General features: G+C 43.1%; 1 protein-coding gene across 2 annotated transcripts in view; it reads right to left on the bottom strand.

Moving 5' to 3' along the window:
* Nucleotides 1-9,224: 9,224 nt before the first annotated feature.
* LOC109880150 (phosphatidylinositol 4,5-bisphosphate 5-phosphatase A-like) overlaps nt 9,225-20,010 on the bottom strand; it is a 39,262-nt gene continuing 28,476 nt past the window's right edge. For both annotated transcript variants that reach the window (XM_020472394.2, XM_020472389.2), the window contains exons 5-13: nt 16,604-16,720; nt 15,275-15,450; nt 14,867-14,978; nt 14,609-14,718; nt 14,280-14,487; nt 13,912-14,049; nt 13,678-13,761; nt 11,992-12,096; nt 9,225-11,747 (exon numbers count right to left, since the gene is read on the bottom strand). In XM_020472394.2, the coding sequence (XP_020327983.1) occupies nt 11,424-11,747; nt 11,992-12,096; nt 13,678-13,761; nt 13,912-14,049; nt 14,280-14,487; nt 14,609-14,718; nt 14,867-14,978; nt 15,275-15,450; nt 16,604-16,720 (1,374 nt within the window). In that variant the 3' untranslated portion in view covers nt 9,225-11,423. The remainder of the gene's footprint in view (nt 11,748-11,991; nt 12,097-13,677; nt 13,762-13,911; nt 14,050-14,279; nt 14,488-14,608; nt 14,719-14,866; nt 14,979-15,274; nt 15,451-16,603; nt 16,721-20,010) is intronic.

The raw sequence follows: 20,010 nt of genomic DNA, 5'->3' as shown, positions 1-20,010 counted from the left end.
ATGAAGAGGCTGAGCTGGTCAATCTAGCCTAGAGGGGATTGGTGAAATGGGAGCTTTTTGTGAAACCTGGAATTCAGTTATGCAAGAGAACACACGGCCTTTGTCATAAACTTATTTTCAGGTTTATCAGGTTATTGCTTCCGGTCATGTATGTCCCTAATCACTGCAACAGTTGGTAGAACTGTAAATCACATTTTGGATGGTTGTTTTCAGTCTTCTATATGTATTGCTTGAACTGGTGCACACCTAAAATGTGCACCTGCTTGAGTACCTGTCTGTTCCAGAACCTCATAGAATATTGGCTCTAAAATAAGAGTACCAGCATCACAAAATGTGCATCGACAGCCAAAAATCAGCACAGGCACCTATTTCATTCCACTTTATTGTGTGGTAGATACTGTACGAGCCTTGTCCTAGTCAGAAAGTGGAGGCACTTGGTGCTCTCTAAATGGACCTCCCAACTTATGTTCACGGCATATCAGTGACAACACAAGACCTCTGAGAGAGATGAAAAGTACATAATTTTAGGACATTACAATCAGCCGACCCATTACAGCTTTCATTCACTGATGGATTCATTACCACTAGTATTGATTGCTGGGCCATGTGAAATATGTCTGCATGTACAGTATAGCTTTCCAGCTGTACTTTCTACTCCTTAAAATACCTGAGGACACGAAGGCATGGAAGGGTTAAAGAGTGCTCCATTACCAGGCAAGCATTCGGACCACAGATGGTCTGGCCACAGCAAGGGGCACTGTCGATCAGCAGCATCAAATGACAAACATCCAGTACAACACTTTAGCAATACAAAATATAAAAAATGATTTAACCTTTATTTAACTAGGCAAGTCAGATAAGAACAAATTATTTTTTACAATGACGGCTTACCCCGGCCAAACCCTCCCCTAATCCTGACGATGCTGAGCCAATTGTGCGCCGCCTTATGGGACTCCCGATCACAGCCTGTTGTGATACAGCCCGGAATCAAACCAGGATCTGTAGTGACGCCTCTAGCACTGAGATGCAGTGCCTTAGACTGCTGCACCACTCAGTACTTAAGTAAAAGCCAATCTGGCAAAGGCCAATACCCTCCCAGGTGCAGGTTTCGGTTTTTGCCCTAGCACTACACAGCTGATTCAAATAATCAATGCTTGGTGATGAGTTGGTTATTTTAATCAGCTGTGTAGTGCTAGGGGTGGAGGCAGGACCGAGTTTGGGAAACCTTGGTCTATGTCAAGTATGGGTGAGTGTATGATTGGCGTGTGTTTGGCATCACTGTATGACCTACATAATATGACACCAACAGCAACACTGACACCAACAAAGTTATTTCTATAATAGAAGGGTCCAATATAGGGGTCCTGGGCTTGCCTCTAGTCTTTCATCAAGAGAGGCCTTCATCCAGCCTGCAACATTTTCCATTGTTTCTCAAAATATGGGATTAAGACTGGGATTATATTTCCTAGTGGTTACTGATAATGAAGGGTCATGGCTAGGGTTGCAAAATTCAGTGCATTCCCTGGTTTTCCCGAAATCCCGGTTGGAGGATTCCCGGAGTCAGGAGGGAATAAGCAGCAAATCCGGAATCCTCCAACCAGGGAATTTATTGAAAGTTCCCAGAATTTTGCAACCCTAGTCACAGGACTCTTTACAGGGGCAGAGGTTGTGCAGCAGGGGTGTTGAGTGTCATTGTGAGGACGCTAACAGAAAGTCAAAGAGGGGACTACAGAACATAAAAATTTGTCCACTTGGCACAACACTGAGATACATATTAGTCGTTAGCAATCAAATGTATTTATTTTGCCCTTCTTACATCAGTTGATATCTCAAAGTGCTGTACAGAAACCCAGCCTAAAACCCCAAACAGCAAGCAATGCAGGTGTAGAAGCATGGTGGATAGGAAAAACTCCCTAGAAAGGCCAAAACCTGGGAAGAAATCTAGAGAGGAACCAGGCTCTGAGGGGTGGCCAGTCCTCTTCTGGATGTGCCGGGTGGAGATTATAACAGAACATGGCCAAGATGTTAAAATGTTCAACAGCAGACCGTTACATGTGGTACCCCTCCCTCATTCAATGCCATGCATGACAGAGATAAATGTCTACCTTGCCAGAAATTAGTTACTCATCCCAATTTAGGAGCAAAAAGTACACTGCGAGTGAAGTACAGTGCGGGTGAAAACCCTACAGAATTTCTGCCAACAAAATGTATTTGCAAAAAAAAAACATGTTGCATCTGAACGGAATCTGCAACATCATCTTTAGTTGGATACTTCTCTCATTCACTCATTGTCATTTGAGAAGAGCAGAGGAGGGCCATACGGTATGAGTCAACCGTCAATCCTATTATTATCAAGCCATTTGTTAATCCAAACATCCTGCTCCAAATCAGCCACACCAGTAGAAATGACAAAGCATATTTTGGGAGGGATTGTGCCTGGGTATGTGACTGACACACAATGGCACTGCCACATTCACCACTGTCTCTAAACCAGCCCAATGTTGCATCAGGGAGAACAGAGAGCTGAGTTGTTCCATATAATTTCAACAAGTCATGACACCCACCCTCTTACATTGTTCCAAAATCATTAATGTTGTTATAAACAAGTTCGATTGGCATCCTATAACATTATTTTGTTTAAATTTAATTTTATCTAATTGATTGCACCAAATGTGACCATTTAAATGTTTAGTATTCAGATCATATTCAATAAATATAATGCCCAACAATCCAATGAGTAAGACATGAGGAATCCCCCCCAAAATTCTAAAGCTACCACCAGACACCCAACACCCCATGCCAATCCAACAACAACAATCCGTATACAGTATCAGTTCTCTATGTTTGACAAATATGAAGCTGAGTATTGGAGTATTACTATGTCCTTCTTTTACGCTTAATCTGTGTCCAGGAAATGTCCCCTTTGTGTGTGGTTTATTCCCTTCTAAAAATGTCTGGATTAGTTCTCTTCGACCATTCAGATAGAAATTGAGTGCTTTTGTTGCTTTCCTATGCACCAGCCAGTGCAACGGGATGAGTGAGAAGAATGAGACTATTCCTGGTGAACAAGCAAACCATTTGGCTACAGCAGTTCTAATGGTTTCAATGTCATGGTCTCTAATGGTCTTCAGTGGCAAAAGTCCCAAACACACATTACATTACAGTGTTTTGCAATGGTAATGGTATAGGGTTTAATGGTAAATGTCAATAATTGTAATACATATAAAACTGTTTCCTAATAATTTTATTGAAAAACATAAGACTGCCATGTAATGTATTATTTTATTAGAGTATTCACAACATTTTAGTCGCTATCCCATTTCTCCATCAAAGTTTTGGGCTAGAAAACATCCTCGTATGAGAATTGCACAATAGGGATAGCTCTTGCAGAGAGCGGCCACTTGTTGGACTATTCAAGGTGTGTTGGATTGAAACGTTAGGTTGCTAAGAAAAGGAGAAACTGAATTTATTTCATGGAGGACTGGCTACGCAAAGTTGCAAAAGGAAATGTGATATATTCAATAAACACGAGATACCAGAAAATGTATAAAATAGTGTGGCGGAATAGCAGGAACAGCGGCATCTAGTGGTCAAAACATGGTACTTTCACACTACTTGATGGTAACATTTTTATTTTACTAGACAAGTCAGTTAAGAACAAATTCTTATTTACAATGACAGCCTACCGGAGAACAGTGTGTTAACTGGCTTGTTCAGGGGAAGAACAACAGATTTGTACCTAGTCAGTTCTGGGATTTGACCCAGCAACCTTTCGGTTACTGGCCCACCACTCTAACCACTATGCTACCTGCCACGCCAAATAATGGCAGTGACTTCAATTACACATTTCTCTGAACAGGGGAAGAAAATCATCACCAGATTCACAAGGAACACATTTCATAGCACAGATAAGCAATACTCCAAGCCACAGCTTCATACTAATTGTCAAACATAGAGAACTGATACTGTTCTCCAACTGTTGTTGGGGTGGGATTGGCATAGGGTGGGGGGTGTACGTGGGTGGCTTTTGGCCATGTGTTTGATTTCCTCATGTCTTATTCATTGGTTGGAAGAACTTTGGATACTATATTTATTGAATATTACCTGAATCCTATAAATTAAAGTGGACAATTTTGTTACAATCAATTAGTTGAATTTCTCTGAAATCAAATTATATTTCAACAAAATAATGTTTCAGGAATGTTAATTGTATCTCTTACTAACTACAGAAACGATTTCAGAACAATCTGAGATAGTGGGTATCGAAATCCTCTTTCTTGTTCCTTTTGAGGTGGAATGATCCTGGCAATCCCCCTACACACAGGTCTGAGAAAAATAACAAAGTAACTGAAGTCATTCTTATCAATAAAGCCAACAGCGGTTACTCAACCAGTGTCCCATTTAGGTCTCTATTCAATCCACATTGCGTAAGTATAGCTTTACCGCGTGATTTAAATTCAAGATAGTCTTTGAAGAGGTAGGGTTTCAGTAGTTTTTTTGGAAGATGGGCAGGAACTCTGCTGTCCTAGCTTCAAGGGGAAGCTTGTTCCACTATTGGGGTACTAGGACAGAGAATAGCTTTGACTGGGCTGAGCAGGAGCTGCCCTCCCTTAGGGGTGGGAGGGCCAAGATTCCAACCATACCATGTTATTACACAAATGTTTAAAGGAAGTTTCATGAGCTTGTGTAAGTGAAGTGATAATAATGCAAGTTTTTGCAGTGAGCAGATCTGCCCTTAGGTCGTTTAACTATGACTGTTGCATAAACCATTTACTTAAAAGCCATACAAAGTGCCATGTAGTCTGTTTCATCACCAGCGCTATCAGAGTACTATCAGAGTGCTTATTGACTTGTGGCCCGGACTTGCCCCTTACAGATGCCGTATCTTCATTTGATCATCCTGTTGTTGCAGAATTGTTCCTGCGCAAGAAATGAAAACTAGTAGTGTATTCAAGGTTTAAAAGGCTTCTAACGTTTGTAATTTCCACGTTCAAATTTCTGACTTGATTTGCCCTAACGGAAAATGTATCAACCTCTACAAAAAATGTCCATTAAATAGTCCCCATAACAATTCACATTTTATGTTGCTGCAGGATTATTTTCAAATATACAGTGCCTTGCGAAAGTATTCGGCCCCCTTGAACTTTGAGACCTTTTGCCACATTTCAGGCTTCAAACATAAAGATATAAAACTGTATTTTTTTGTGAAGAATCAACAACAAGTGGGACACAATCATGAAGTGGAACGACATTTATTGGATATTTCAAACTTTTTTAACAAATCAAAAACTGAAAAATTGGGCGTGCAAAATTATTCAGCCCCCTTAAGTTAATACTTTGTAGCGCCACCTTTTGCTGCGATTACAGCTGTAAGTCACTTGGGGTATGTCTCTATCAGTTTTGCACATCGAGAGACTGAAATTTTTTCCCATTCCTCCTTGCAAAACAGCTCGAGCTCAGTCAGGTTGGATGGAGAGCATTTGTGAACAGCAGTTTTCAGTTCTTTCCACAGATTCTCGATTGGATTCAGGTCTGGACTTTGACTTGGCAATTCTAACACCTGGATATGTTTATTTTTGAACAATTCCATTGTAGATTTTGCTTTATGTTTTGGATCATTGTCTTGTTGGAAGACAAATCTCCGTCCCAGTCTCAGGTCTTTTACAGACTCCATCAGGTTTTCTTCCAGAATGGTCCTGTATTTGGCTCCATCCATCTTCCCATCAATTTTAACCATCTTCCCTGTCCCTGCTGAAGAAAAGCAGGCCCAAACCATGATGCTGCCACCACCATGTTTGACAGTGGGGATGGTGTGTTAAGGGTGATGAGCTGTGTTGCTTTTACGCCAAACATAACGTTTTGCGTTGTTGTCAAAAAGTTCAATTTTGGTTTCATCTGACCAGAGCACCTTCTTCCACATGTTTGGTGTGTCTCCCAGGTGGCTTGTGGCAAACTTTAAACAACACTTTTTATGGATATCTTTAAGAAATGGCTTTCTTAAAAAAGGCCAGATTTGTGCAATATACGACTGATTGTTGTCCTATGGACAGAGTCTCCCACCTCAGCTGTAGATCTCTGCAGTTCATCCAGAGTGATCATGGGCCTCTTGGCTGCATCTCTGATCAGTCTTCTCCTTGTATGAGCTGAAAGTTTAGAGGGACGGCCAGGTCTTGGTAGATTTGTAGTGGTCTGATACTCCTTCCATTTCAATATTATCACTTGCACAGTGCTCCTTGGGATGTTTAAAGCTTGGGAAATCTTTTTGTATCCATATCCGGCTTTAAACTTCTTCACAACAGTATCTCGGACCTGCCTGGTGTGTTCCTTGTTCTTCATGATGCTCTCTGCGCTTTTAACATACCTCTGAGACTATCACAGTGCAGGTGCATTTATACGGAGACTTGATTACACACAGGTGGATTGTATTAATCATCATTAGTCATTTAGGTCAACATTGGATCATTCAGAGATCCTCACTGAACTTCTGGAGAGTTTGCTGCACTGAAAGTAAAGGGGTCGAATAATTTCGCACGCCCAATTTTTCAGTTTTTGATTTGTTAAAAAAGTTTGAAATATCCAATAAATGTCGTTCCACTTCATGATTGTGTCCCACTTGTTGATTCTTCACAAAAAAATACAGTTTTATATCTTTATGTTTGAAGCCTGAAATGTGGCAAAAGATTGCAAAGTTCAAGGGGGCCGAATACTTTCGCAAGGCACTGTAGATATGGCATCTATGCATGTATTACAGCAACAGCATTAATTGTGGGGGTTTCTCAAAAACACATTCAATGGCACATTCAAAGTCCAACCACAAGCTATGATCTTTCCACAAACATGACATCATCTCTTACCATGACTTTCACCCCGTAGCACTAACATCTGTAGCCATGAAATGTTATGAAACGCTGGTCATGGCTCACATCAACACCATCATCCCAGACCCACTCCAATTCGAATACCGCCCCAACAGATCCACAGATGATGACAATCTCTATTGCCCTCCATGCTGCCTTTTCCCACCTGGACAAAAGGAACACCTACGTGAGAATGCTGTTCATTGACTACAGCTCAGCGTTCAACACCATAGTGCACTCCAAGGTCATCACTAAGCTAAAGACCCTGGGACTGAACACCTCCCTCTGCAACTGGATGCTGGACTTCCCGACGGGCCGCCCACAGTTGGTAAGGATAGGCAACAACACATCCGCCACACTGACCATCAACACGGGGCCCCTCAGGGGTGTGTGCTTAGTCCCTTCCTGTTCACCCATGACTGCATGGCATCGCACGACTCCAACACCATTACGTTTGCTGATGACACAACAATGATAGGCCTGATCACGGACAATTATGAGACAGCCTATAGGGAGGAGGTCAGAGACCTGGCAGTGTGGTGCCAGGTCAACAACCTCTCCCTTAACATCAGCAAGACAAAGGAGCTGATCGTGGACTATAAGAAACGGAGGGCCGAGCACACTCCCATTCACATCGACAGGGCTGTAGTGGAGTGGGTTGAGAGCTTCAAGTTCCTCGCAGTGTCCACATCACTAGACACATCAAAAGTCATGTGGACAAACACACCAACACAGTCATGAAGAGAGAATGACTACGCTTCTTCCCCCTCAGGAGGCTAAAAAGATTTGGCATGTGCCCTCAGATCATCCAAATGTTCTACAGCTGCACCATTGAGAGCATCTTGACTGGCTGCATCATTTGGTATGGCAACTGCTCGGCCTCTGACCGCAAGGCACTACAGAGGGTAGTGCATACGCCCAGTACATCACTGGGGCAAAGCTCCCTGCCATCCACGACCTCTTTACCAGGCGTGTCAGAGGAAGGCCCTAGAAATGGTTAAATACTTCAGCCATCCAAGTCATAGACTGTTCTCTCTGCTACCTTATGGCAAGTCGTACTGGAGTGCCAAGTCTGGGACCAAAAGGCTCCTGAACTGCTTCTACCCCCTCAGCAGTAAGACTGCTAAACAGTTAATCAAATGACTACTCTGACTATTTGCAGTGACCCCCTTTATATTTGCACTGACTCTCTTGCACCGCCTCTATGCAGACTCATTGGACTCTCCCCACAAACTCACACATACTACACTGACACTCCAACACACACACACATAGCCTACATACGATTACATACGCTCAAACACATAAAACACACACACGTGCATTTTACGCCACACACACACTTTCAGACTCTTCACATACGCTGCTGCTATTATTTATTATCTATCCTGATGACCTAGTCACTTTTACCCTTACCTACATGTACATATTACATCAATTACCATAACTACCTCGTACCTCTGCACATTGACTCTGTACTGGTACTTCTCGTATATAATCTCGTTATTTTATTGTGTTACTATTTCCTTTTGGCAATTTTTCTTACTTCTTAACTCTGCATTGTTGTGAAAGGGCTCATAAGTAAGCATTTCACAGTAAAAATCTACACCTGTTGTATTCGGGGCATGTGAGAAATAAAATGTGATTTTATTTGGATTTAATTTGAAACCCATTGAAGAGGGCCATCCATAAGAGCAGAGTAAGGATATCAAGGACCTGGAAGATTATATATGGAGGAATGGTCTAAGACCCCTACCAACGTGTTCTCCAATCTCATAAAACATTCTTGAAAAAAGCTCAGTGTCATTATCCTTGCAGGGGGAGGGAGGGTGCTAGAGTATTGCAAACCGGGGTGGCAATAATTTTGACCCATATATTTTTAGATTTTTTAAATTACTTATTAAAACAAATCTCTGTCGGATTTTCTCTTTTAGCATACAATATAGCTCCGTTTTTGTATTATTTATTTTATACAGTATTTTATGCTCATCTGTATTAAGGGTGGCAATAATTAACGACCTACTTTATACAGACTACAATGCGAGCAGAGTTGTGGGTGTTTAGGTTTAGGATACTAATGCTTTCTACAATGACTGTCGTAGACCTGACCTGGTTGTTTTTCAATAGCAACCAACACTGAAAGTGCCTCAGCGTATTCTTCCTTTGTAAGATTTCTAGGGGTCTTCTCCCCTGCAACCAAACACCCCCAATACAATGAGGTGTCAGAGCATTTTATGTTTTATAAGAGAGCACGTACAATACACTAAAACAACATCAAAGTAGTGCAATATAATTAGTTCCTTATCAGAGTGGTCAATGTCAGTTGATCTGGCTGACTGAAAACAAGAAAGACTCAGAGAGCAGACCAGCTGTACAGCTTGACGAGGAGTTTTATTTGATCTCTGAACAGTGTGTGTGTGTGTGACAGAGGTGTTGAGCTGGAAAGCAGAGGGGTTCCCTCTGACCCCAGCGGACGAGTCCACACACCACCCTCCAACATCAACATTCAACAACTAGCCAATTCATGCCTCTGACAATGTTGCTGTAATGTTGCCCAGATGTTTTAAGACAGTCTCCTCAGATCCCAATCACATACAAGCTTGCAGAGCCAATACAATGCACAAAACCTACTTTTGATCTGAAATCACAGATAAACCAAGTGAAAAGAGGTTGTTTATTTTTGCCTCCACATAAAACTGTTGTGTGCATGAATAAATAGAAAAGTAAAATAAATATAAAACCAATATGTATACACAATATAGCCTATTAAATTGAATAGAACTTTAACTTTAAACCCTTTTTCACCCACACTGGCCAGCAGAATTCAGGCTCTCTTTTGACACAAAATAAGAAAATAAATGCATAATGTTTAAGTATAATAATCTTTTTGGGCATTGATTGTCATCTGTTCTCTATTTGATATTTGTCATTGACATACATAACCTACTCTCATTTTTAAAAAACATATTAGAAGCTTTCAATAACATTTCTTAGTTACTATTCACATATTTTTCATTGCACGTATAGTATGGGAGCGAGACGTTGCCAAAGACTAAGACAACAAAGGACAATTCAACTTGATTTTCAGATCTAGTCTTTCCTTATCACCTTTTCTATAACCGTACTTTGGATCAATTCAGTTATATTGATTGATACACATAATCAATACATAACAACAACAACAAAAGCCAAGTTTACTTGCACATATGCAGCACTGATCCTTTACCTTGGATGAGCTTCAAACTCTCTACATTGTATTTTGTATATTTTAAATAGGATGAAAATAATTGAATTGAATAAAATAAATACAAGTATTTCTTGTTGTTCTGCTAGCAAACTGTAGCTATATCTACCATATAATGTTGTGTTTACACTGTCATCATCACATGTTTTTCCTAACACTTCTCAACAGCTAAGTATCTTACAAAGAGGAGTCAATAACAGCACTTTTAACAGCACAAAATCACAATACCGGAATGTACAGTCCAGAAAACCATGCAAGCACATACACACATCACTATCAATCACACAGAAATACACACTCACTTCTGCAAACCCAAACTTTCATAAGACACACTCATACAGTGGCATACTTACATGAACACACACACAATGAGGTTACAGTACAACAACACACACTGTCCTAAGCTAACAGCCCATAGGTACAAAGTGTTTAGGATGGCTCATTGGAGGTCACACGCTAACAATTCAACACATTACTACTGACATAACAGTGTCTGCTAATCACCTTCACTCAAAGAGAAAAAGAGAGAGAGGGGACATAAGAAGAGAGATGGGGAGGGAAGGAAAGAGGACAACTGGGAACATCAGTAACCTGAAGGTGAACATTACCATTTTTTACCTTGTTTTTTCACCATGGCATTTAAGTGACCCATGCAGCCAGGCCTCAGGATAGTTTTACAAAGACCTGCCGCTCAGAGATGCGCTCACAACTCACAAGGGGTTGCACATACTGTGACAAATGGTTCTGTCCATGGTAACCTGGTCCCTTAGAGATGTATGTAGCAGTAGACACAATTTTGTATTGAAATGTAGGACAGGACCTGCTAAAGCAAATAGGGATTATTCCTATTTGTAAGGAATGTTCCCTTTGGGAGTCAAACTAATTGTTTGCCTCATCGGGAGACAGCATTTCCTCATGCTCACACACATGCTGATCAGCTGACTAAGCCACCAGGGCTGATATAGAGGGGGAAATATTATGCTGCTTCAAAATATCTGTGAAACAACTGCCGATATGGACCCCAAATGCATTTGGTAGCAATTTCCCTCTGCCTGGGATTTGGGAATGATTTGCCATGTAAGGACCTATTGAAATCAGCCAAAAGCTCCCTGTATGTTCTATGCCTGAGAGGGAAGAGTGAGAGAAAAATCACACAAGACAAAGTAGTCTTCCTGCACCAGAAGCCTAACCCCAGTTCTGAAACAAATGGCATCCGCAAATGTACATTTTCAATAAAGGAAACATACAATACAGTACAGTGCATCATGTATAAAGAAACCACACATAGTTGGTAATGGGAGAGCAGGATAACAGGGGCTCCATCACAACCCTGTATTTCCAGCCTCAGCTGAGACCTTCTCCCGATCCGTACCCTCTGGGGCATTGCCAGAGGCAGAGCCATCAGTGGTGTTGTGGGCCAAGCCAGGCTGCAGCTTGAGGCCCTTAATTTCGGGCAGAGCAGGGCTGCCACTGCGGCTACGGCTGTGGCTGGGACTGCGGCTTTGCCGTGTTCTGTGCTTCTTTTTCCGGGGACTGGGACTGCGGGACTTGGTCTTCATACCGTCCACTGTGCTGTCGTCCTCAGAGGTGAAGTCAGAACTGTCGTCAGAGGGGCTACCGGCGGGGCTGGAGGTGGGCAGCTGGATCTGCAGAGGAGAGAAGATGGAAAGGAGGAAGAGAGAGAAAGAAGAGACGATCAAGAACATTAGAGCATAGGGGGGTAGCATGGGAAAAGGGTGTAGATCCAAATTAAGAAGAGGAGGACAAGGGGGAGGAAAGGGTGTGGAAGAACCAAAGGAGAGTTAAATTACCAATCCCATCATAGTCCAGTGCTCCCATTATACCTCAACATTTGATATATTTACCCTAAAACCAGAGCATTGTAGGTACCTGAAAAGGCTCTGTCACACCCACCAGGGTGCTCGTGTTGTTGCTATAGTAACACAAAATAAAGTCTCCTGAGCCCTTGGGCAATTCTTCCTCAGTAAAGGTCACCTGCAGAGGTAAAGACAGGAAAACAGGGAGAGAAGAGTCAAAACAAACAAAGATACTTAGACAAGGTTCTCCAGTTCATTTATGTGTTTCATATTATACAGTTGAAGTCGGAAGTTTACATACAGTTTACAGTTTACATACATCTTAGCCAAATACATTTAAACTCAGTTTCACAATTACTGACATTTAATCCTTGTAAAAAATTCCCTGTTATAAGTCAGTTAGGATCACCACTTTATTTTAAGAATGTGAAATGTCAGAATAATAGTAGAGAGAATTATTTATTTCAGCTTTTATTTCTTTCATCACATTCCCAGTGGGTCAAAAGTTTACATACACTCAATTAGTATTTGGTAGCATTGCCTTTAAATTATTTAACTTGGGTCAAACGTTTTGGGTAGCCTTCCACAAGCTTCCCACAATAAGTTGGGTAAATTTTGGCCCATTCCTCCTGACAGAGCTGGTGTAACTGAGTCAGTTTTGTCGGCCTCCTTGGTCACACATGCTTTTTCAGTTCTGCCCACACATTTTCTATGGGATTGAGGTCAGGGCTTTGTGATGGCCACTCCAATACCTTGACTTTGTTGTCCTTAAGTCATTTTGCCACAACTTTGGAAGTATGCTTGGGGTCATTGTCCATTTGGAAGACCCATTTGCGACCAAGCTTTAACTTGGTGTCTTGAGATGTTGCTTCAATATATTCACATAATTTTACTTCCTCATGATGCCATCTATTTTGTGAAGTGCACCATTCCCTCCTGCAGCAAAGAACCCCCACAACATGATGCTGCCACCCCCGTGCTTCACGGTTGGGATGGTGTTCTTTGGCTTGCAAGTCTCCCCCTTTTTTCTCAAAACATAACGATGGTCATTATGGACAAACAGTTCTATTTTTGTTTCATCAGACCAGAGGACATTTCTCCAAAAAGTACGATCTTTGTCCCCATGTGCAGTCTGGCTTTTGTATGGCTGTTTTGGAGCAGTGGCTTCTTCCTTGCTGAGCGGCCTTTCAGGTTATGTCGATATAAGACTTGTTTAACTGTGGATATAGATACTTTTGTATCTGTTTCCTCCAGCATCTTCACAAGGTCCTTTGCTGTTGTTCTGGAATTGATTTTCACTTTTCGCACCAAAGTACGTCCATCTCTAGGAAACAGAACACGTCTCCTTCCTGAGCAGTATGACTGCTGCATGGTCCCATGGTGTTTGTACTTGCGTACTATTGTTTGTACATATGAAGGTGGTACCTTCAGGCTTCAGGCGATTGGAAATTGCTCCCAAGGATGAACCAGACTTTTCTAAGCTGTTTAAAGGCACAATCAACTTAGTGTATGTAAACTTCTGAACCACTGGAATTGTGATACAGTGAATTCTAAGTGAAATAATCTGTCTGTAAACAACTGTTGGATAATTACTTGTGTCATGCACAAACCGACTTGACAAAACTATAGTTTGTTAACAAGAAATTTGTGGAGTGGTTGAAAAACAAGTTTTAATGACTCCAACCTAAGTGTATGGTAAACTTCAGACTTCAACTGTATATATATTATACACATATTATATATTAAAAGTCGCCCTTACCTCGTGTTCTACTCTATGGTAATCTGCCTCCTCCTGCTTGGCCCACACATAGCCTACATAGTCCTTATGGTGTTTGAATCCCACCTGGGGAGGCAAAGGCAACACCAATTCCTGATTTAAAAAAACTTAATGCCTTAGCTAATTATTACTTTATCAATAAACATTATCTGGGATACTTCAAACTTCGTTAAACATTGAAATCAGCACTAGAAGGTTAAGAGGAAGAGTGAGTACCTTGTACAGCCCAATCCAGTCCCAGGAGCTGCGTGCAAAATTAGGTGCAGCTTTGAATGTGCACGTGGCATCTGCAATGCTGTTCCACTCATCCTCCACCATGATTGTCACCAGTGGCATGTCCACCTTATAGGGGAACTACACACAGCATTCTGAACATCAATATCATCATGGTATACAATCAATAGAACACAACATCAACATCTCTCTGCGATAACACAGCATCAACATACTGTCTGTATCTGTATCTGTCACTACCATGGTTATCCCAGTTTATTACAGGTTTCGGGCAAAGTTATGTGCATGTCACAGCTCAGGTGACAAGTAGGACGTGTGGGGGAAAGAGAGGGAGAGGGGCTGTGTCTCACCTGGAGGGTGAAGATGGAAGAGACAGGCTTGTGGTCGCTGACCATGTACTCCATGTGACTGCGGTAGAAGTGCTGGGTGACCTTGGTCCCGCTGCTCAGTCCTGACACAGAGCCTCTCTTCCCAGCATTAGGGGCCTGCCCAAAGGGAGCTGTGGCCCTCAGACGCCACAGGATCCTGTCTGTCCACGCAGGCTTACGCTTCTTCCCACTGAGAGAGAGAGAAAGATAGAGAGAGCAGGGAGGGTAAGAACCGTGATGATCAGAACACTCATCTCATTACATTTTAAGTCAAAGAGCTGCAAGGTGGACCCCCCCATGTCATCACAAACCTTGTATCATATGTATCTGTCCCCACGTCAAACTTGTAAGTAGGGGGGAATTTGAGAGGTCCCTCCAGAAAGCCCACCAGCACCGTCTCGCTGTCTTTGGCCATGTTCAGCTGTAGAATTGGGGATAACAATTAATAATGTTAAAATGAAGTGTCTCTGTTATTTTGGTCTCTGTATGCCCTCTAGTGGCATCGTCTATGCATTACAAGCTCCGTTAAAGACCGTGTCATGGGCCTTTATCTTGAACAGGCATCTCACCTGGTCTTTCTCCCACAGCATGGTGAGTTTATTGTTATCAATGGCTGTTTTCACTGCCGGAATCTCCAGTTCATCAATGCGGAAATTCAGATCTCCAAACCAGAACACCACACTGTAGAGGAGGAGAAAAGTATGGAATGGATTGAGGACAGAGCGGAACTGCAAAGACGCCTTTTTAATGATAAGGTATGTCCTCTAGATCACACAAAATATATTTTTTTGGTATATCGATGGCAAAATGAGGTACTTATTTTAGTGTAACCGTAACTATAGCCTCTATATCTTTTCTGGATAAAAGGGAGGTGGACCGCTCGGAGCATGCTTTCTTATGTGTTTGTTTAGTTGTGCAAGTGCCTGGATGGAAACTTAAGTGGGTGGGTGTGCGCGTCCATATGTAGAGTGACTAACTCGTGGTCGAGCACCCCTGTGGCAGCCTGGCCTTCAAACTGCTGCTGCTGCAGGATGCTCTCAAAGTCCTCCATGCGCTGCTCAGAGTTCTCCATGTGGGCCGGCAGGTGGCAGTTCAGGAAACAGATGGTGTGACCGAACACAGACATGCGCGCACTCACACCCCCTTTATTACCCTACAACAAGAATGGAGAAAGGAGAGGGAGAGAGAGAATAAAGGAAGGGGTAGAGTGAGAGAAAAGGAGAGAAACAGAATAAGGTTGAAGATTGGGGACAGTAGCAGAAGAATGGCAGGATTAGTATGATGGGATAAAACATTAAATTTGCAAACCGAGAGAATAAATAGTATGAATAGTAGCCTAGCCTATGAAATATGACCCCCGGTGCGTAAACATATCTGAGTGCAGGAAGTTTGCGGATACATTTATGACTAGTGAATGGCATGATCAATATTTCACGTGCAGCGATCTGTGTGAATGAAGGCAGGATGGAGCTGTGTGGTTCCTCCTGCTGCTCTCCCTCTATAGCTCTGACCTACTAAAATACAAGAGATGACACAGCAGAGGGAGACCTGCAGAATGTGCTGATGCTTATCTGAGTTCATACAGGGAAGACAATAGAGACTTCACAGTGCATTACTACATGGAACTCTATGTATCTCTCAGTAATACAGGCAGACAGATCCCCCCCTGCCTGCACACTTTGATCAACTGCATGGGATTTCATTAGCCTTAAAGGGTACACAGATTATTTTAACTTCTTGAAGAGTAGATTCAATAAAGCATGTTTTTTAATGTTTGCATATCTAAATAAATTATCTGGGGAGTGTTTAAGGCTTTGAACCATAAAAACATTATCTTTGGAAATACTAAAGCACCACCTTGTGGACATCAGAGGTATGGAGGGAGCACAGATATCCATACAAGCTTTGGGTACCGCCTGCCCCCCAAAACCCTTCCTGCTAAACCCTTCCTACTAATTGATGAACAGTAAGGGAAACAAAGAGGCCAACAGAAGCAAACCTCGAGGCAGGTCATTTTTCATCATTAGCACTGCCTGGCTGTCCTTACACTAACTGGCTGTGTGGAGGTTCTAAGGGTGGGTCAGTTCTGAATGTGAACTTCAGTTCAGTAATGCTGGCATGCCATTTTACTCTATCTGGCCTAGAGTGTGGCTGTTTGACTGTGGTTCTCTATCAGTTGAGTCAGTTCTGTTATTTAGGTGTGCTTCTATGTCACTTGGTCAGTAGGATGTGTCCGTTCTGTTAGTTGGTTATGGTTCTCCGTCAGTTGGTCAGTTGGATGAGGTCTCAACGGGCAGTTGTCTCACCCAGTAGCCCCCCAAGCCAGTGCGGGTGGTCTCTGTCTGCACCCCTCGGAGGAAGGGGAGGTGGTAGTACTTAGCAAACACCAGCAACAACACCCCCTGCATCCGCTGAGACGTCACCTGAGAGAGGGACCAACAGAGAGGGAGAGAGAAAATATTAGTGATGGTGGTGGTGGTAATTTGTGTCCTGCTACCATTCAGGGGATAATTATTACTGTAATCTGTAAGCAAAGGAACACCTCTGTTTCATATAGCTAATTCTACACTCAGTTGCCAGTTTATTAGGTACACAACCCCGTTCACGAAAATGGTTCGCTCCTATAGACAGTGAGTCACGTGGCCGGGGCTTGCTATATAAAGCAGGCAGGCATCCAGGAAGTTACTGTTCGATTGAACGTTAAAATGGGCAAAACGAGTGACCTAAGCAACGTTGAGCATGGTCGCATGGTCACATGACAAGGAACTCGTCATTCCTTGTCATGGATGAGCTATTGTCATGGATGGGCTATTAACATGGATGGGCTATTGTCATGGATGGGCTATTGTCATGGATGGGCTATTGTCATGGATGGGCTATTGCCATGGATGGGCTATTAACATGGATGGGCTATTATCATGGATGGGCTATTGTCATGGATGGACTATTGTCATGGATGGACTATTGTCATGGATGAGCTATTGTCATGGATGGGCTATTGTCATGGATGAGCTATTATCATGGATGGGCTATTATCATGGATGGGCTATTGTCATGGATGGACTATTGTCATGGATGGACTATTGTCATGGATGGACTATTGTCATGGATGAGCTATTGTCATGGATGGGCTATTAACATGGATGGGCTATTGTCATGGATGGGCTATTGTCATGAATGGGCTATTATCATGGATGAGCTATTATCATGGATGGGCTATTGTCATGGATGGTCTATTGTCATGGATGGGCTATTGTCATGGATGAGCTATTATCATGGATGGGCTATTATCATGGATAGCTATTATCATGGATGGGCTATTATCATGGATGGGCTGTTGCAGCTGGGTTTCACTCCTATCAGCTAAAATCAAGAAGAAGCGGCTCCAGTGGGCACGTGATCACCAACACTGGAAAATTGAGGAGTGGAAAAACATTGCCTGGTCCGACGAATCCCGGTTCCTGTTGCTGATGTCAGAGTCAGAATTTGACATAAGCAGCATCAGTCCATGACTCCATCCTGCCTGGTGTCAACGGTACAGGCTGGTGGCGGTGGTGTAATGGCGTGGGGAATGTTTTCCTAGTACACGTTAGGTCCCTTGATACCAATTGAGCAACGTTTGAACACCACACCTTGTAGAATCCATGCCCGAAAAATTCAGGCTGTTCTAGAGTCCGACCTGTGAATTAGATGGGTGTACCTAATAAACTGGCCGCTGAGTGTATATAAGCAACCTCTCTGTGCTGTCTGTCTGAAGCCTGCTAACTGTATGCCTTTCCATCTCTGTGTACCAATGATGTCTCTCTCTTTCCTCCTCTCTCTCTCCTCACATTTGCATTGTGCCCTGCAGGATCCAGTGGCCCATCTCTTCCTCTGTTTTGCATGAAGCAGTGAACATAAAGGAGGCCATAGCCAGCGGTCTAACCTCTCTGTCTAAACAGTAAACCCATGTGAGGGAAAAACATGGTGCCTGATTTTACAATACTGCACTGTGGAATACATGTTACAGCAGTACACAGTAGGTATGTACTACCAATGATCACATTGAGCCTCCCAGCATGCATTTGTATTTAATTGGTCTAGACTCTAGGTAATAAAGTGATTTATTCACTATCTATTAACAGATCCATGGACGATGCAATCGCCATCTCAGTGCACACCTTTCTATCCCACCTGGACGAGAGGAATACCTATGTAAAAATGCCTTTCGAATACAGCTCAGCCTTCAACAACATAGTGCCCTCCGAGCTCATCACTAAGCTCAGGGCCCTGGGTCTGAACCCCTCCTTGTGCAGCTGGGTCCTGGACTTCCTGTTGGGCCCTACCCCAAGTGGTGAAGGTAGGCAACAACACCTCCGCCACTCTGATCCTCAACAAGGGGGCCACACAGGGGTGCGTGCTCAGCCGCCTCCTGTACTCCCTGTTCACCCATGACTACGTGGCCATGCGTGTCTCCAACTCAATCATCAAGTTTGCTGACGACACAACAGTGGTGGGCCTGATTACCAACATCGACGATACAGCCTACAAGGAGGAGCTGAGTGCCTTGGTGGAAAATAATCTCTCCTTCTATATAACATTTTTGCCTGTGATTTGTCTCGGAAAAACAAAATGTTTGATTGTTTGATACGTCCACCAAAATATCAATAGAGGTAGCCTAGGTAATAGTCTGTTTCTGCTCTCTTGCCAACTCATTATGGAATTGTCATGCCAAACAAAATGATAGCAATGGAGTTGGCAAGAGCACAAATAGATATGGGACCAAGCTTCAATAGAGGACAAAAACTCCATAATGCCCTCAAACACCATAGTGCCCTCAAACACCATAATGCCCTCAAACACCATAGTGCCCTCAAACACCATAGTGCCCTCAAACACCATAGTGCCCTCAAACACCATAGTGCCCTCAAACTCCATAATGCCCTCAAACACCATAGTGCCCTCAAACACCATAGTGCCCTCAAACTCCATAATGCCCTCAAACACCATAGTGCCCTCAAACACCATAGTGCCCTCAAACACCATAATGCCCTCAAACACCATAGTGCCCTCAAACACCATAGTGCCCTCAAACACCATAGTGCCCTCAAACACCATAGTGCCCTCAAAGCTCATTACTAAGCTAAGAACCCTGGGACTAAACACCTCTTTCTGCAACTGGATCCTGGACTTCCTGAAGGGCCGCCCCCAGGTGGTAAGGGTAGGCAACAACACCTCTGATACGCTGATCCTCAACACGGGGACCCCTCAGGGGTGCGTGCTTAGTCCCCACCTGTACTCCCTGTTCACCCATGACTGCGTGGCCAAGCATTACTCCAGCACCATCATTAAGTTTTCTGACGACACAGCGGTGGTAAGCCTGATCACCAACAACGAGACAGCCTATAGGAAGGAGTTCAGAGATATGGAAGTGTGGTGCCAGGACAACAACCTCTCCCTCAATGTGATCAAGACAAAGGAGATGATCGTGAACTACAGGAAAAGAAGGGCCGAGCACACCCCCATTCTCATCGACGGGGCTGCAGTGGAGCAGGTTGAAAGTTTCAAGTTTCTTGGTGTCCACATCACCAACAAACAAACATGGTCCAAACACACCAAGACCATTGTGAAGAGGGCACAACAACGCTTATTCCCCCTCAGGAAACTGAAAAGATTTGGCATGGGTCTTCAGATTATCCAAAAGTTCTACAGCTGCACCATCGAGAGCATCCTG

This window comes from Oncorhynchus kisutch, linkage group LG3, assembly GCF_002021735.2.
Source record: "Oncorhynchus kisutch isolate 150728-3 linkage group LG3, Okis_V2, whole genome shotgun sequence".
NCBI lineage: Eukaryota > Metazoa > Chordata > Actinopteri > Salmoniformes > Salmonidae > Oncorhynchus > Oncorhynchus kisutch.
The sequence above is the reverse complement of the archived record's forward strand: the minus strand, read 5'-3'. Positions and strand labels throughout refer to the sequence as shown.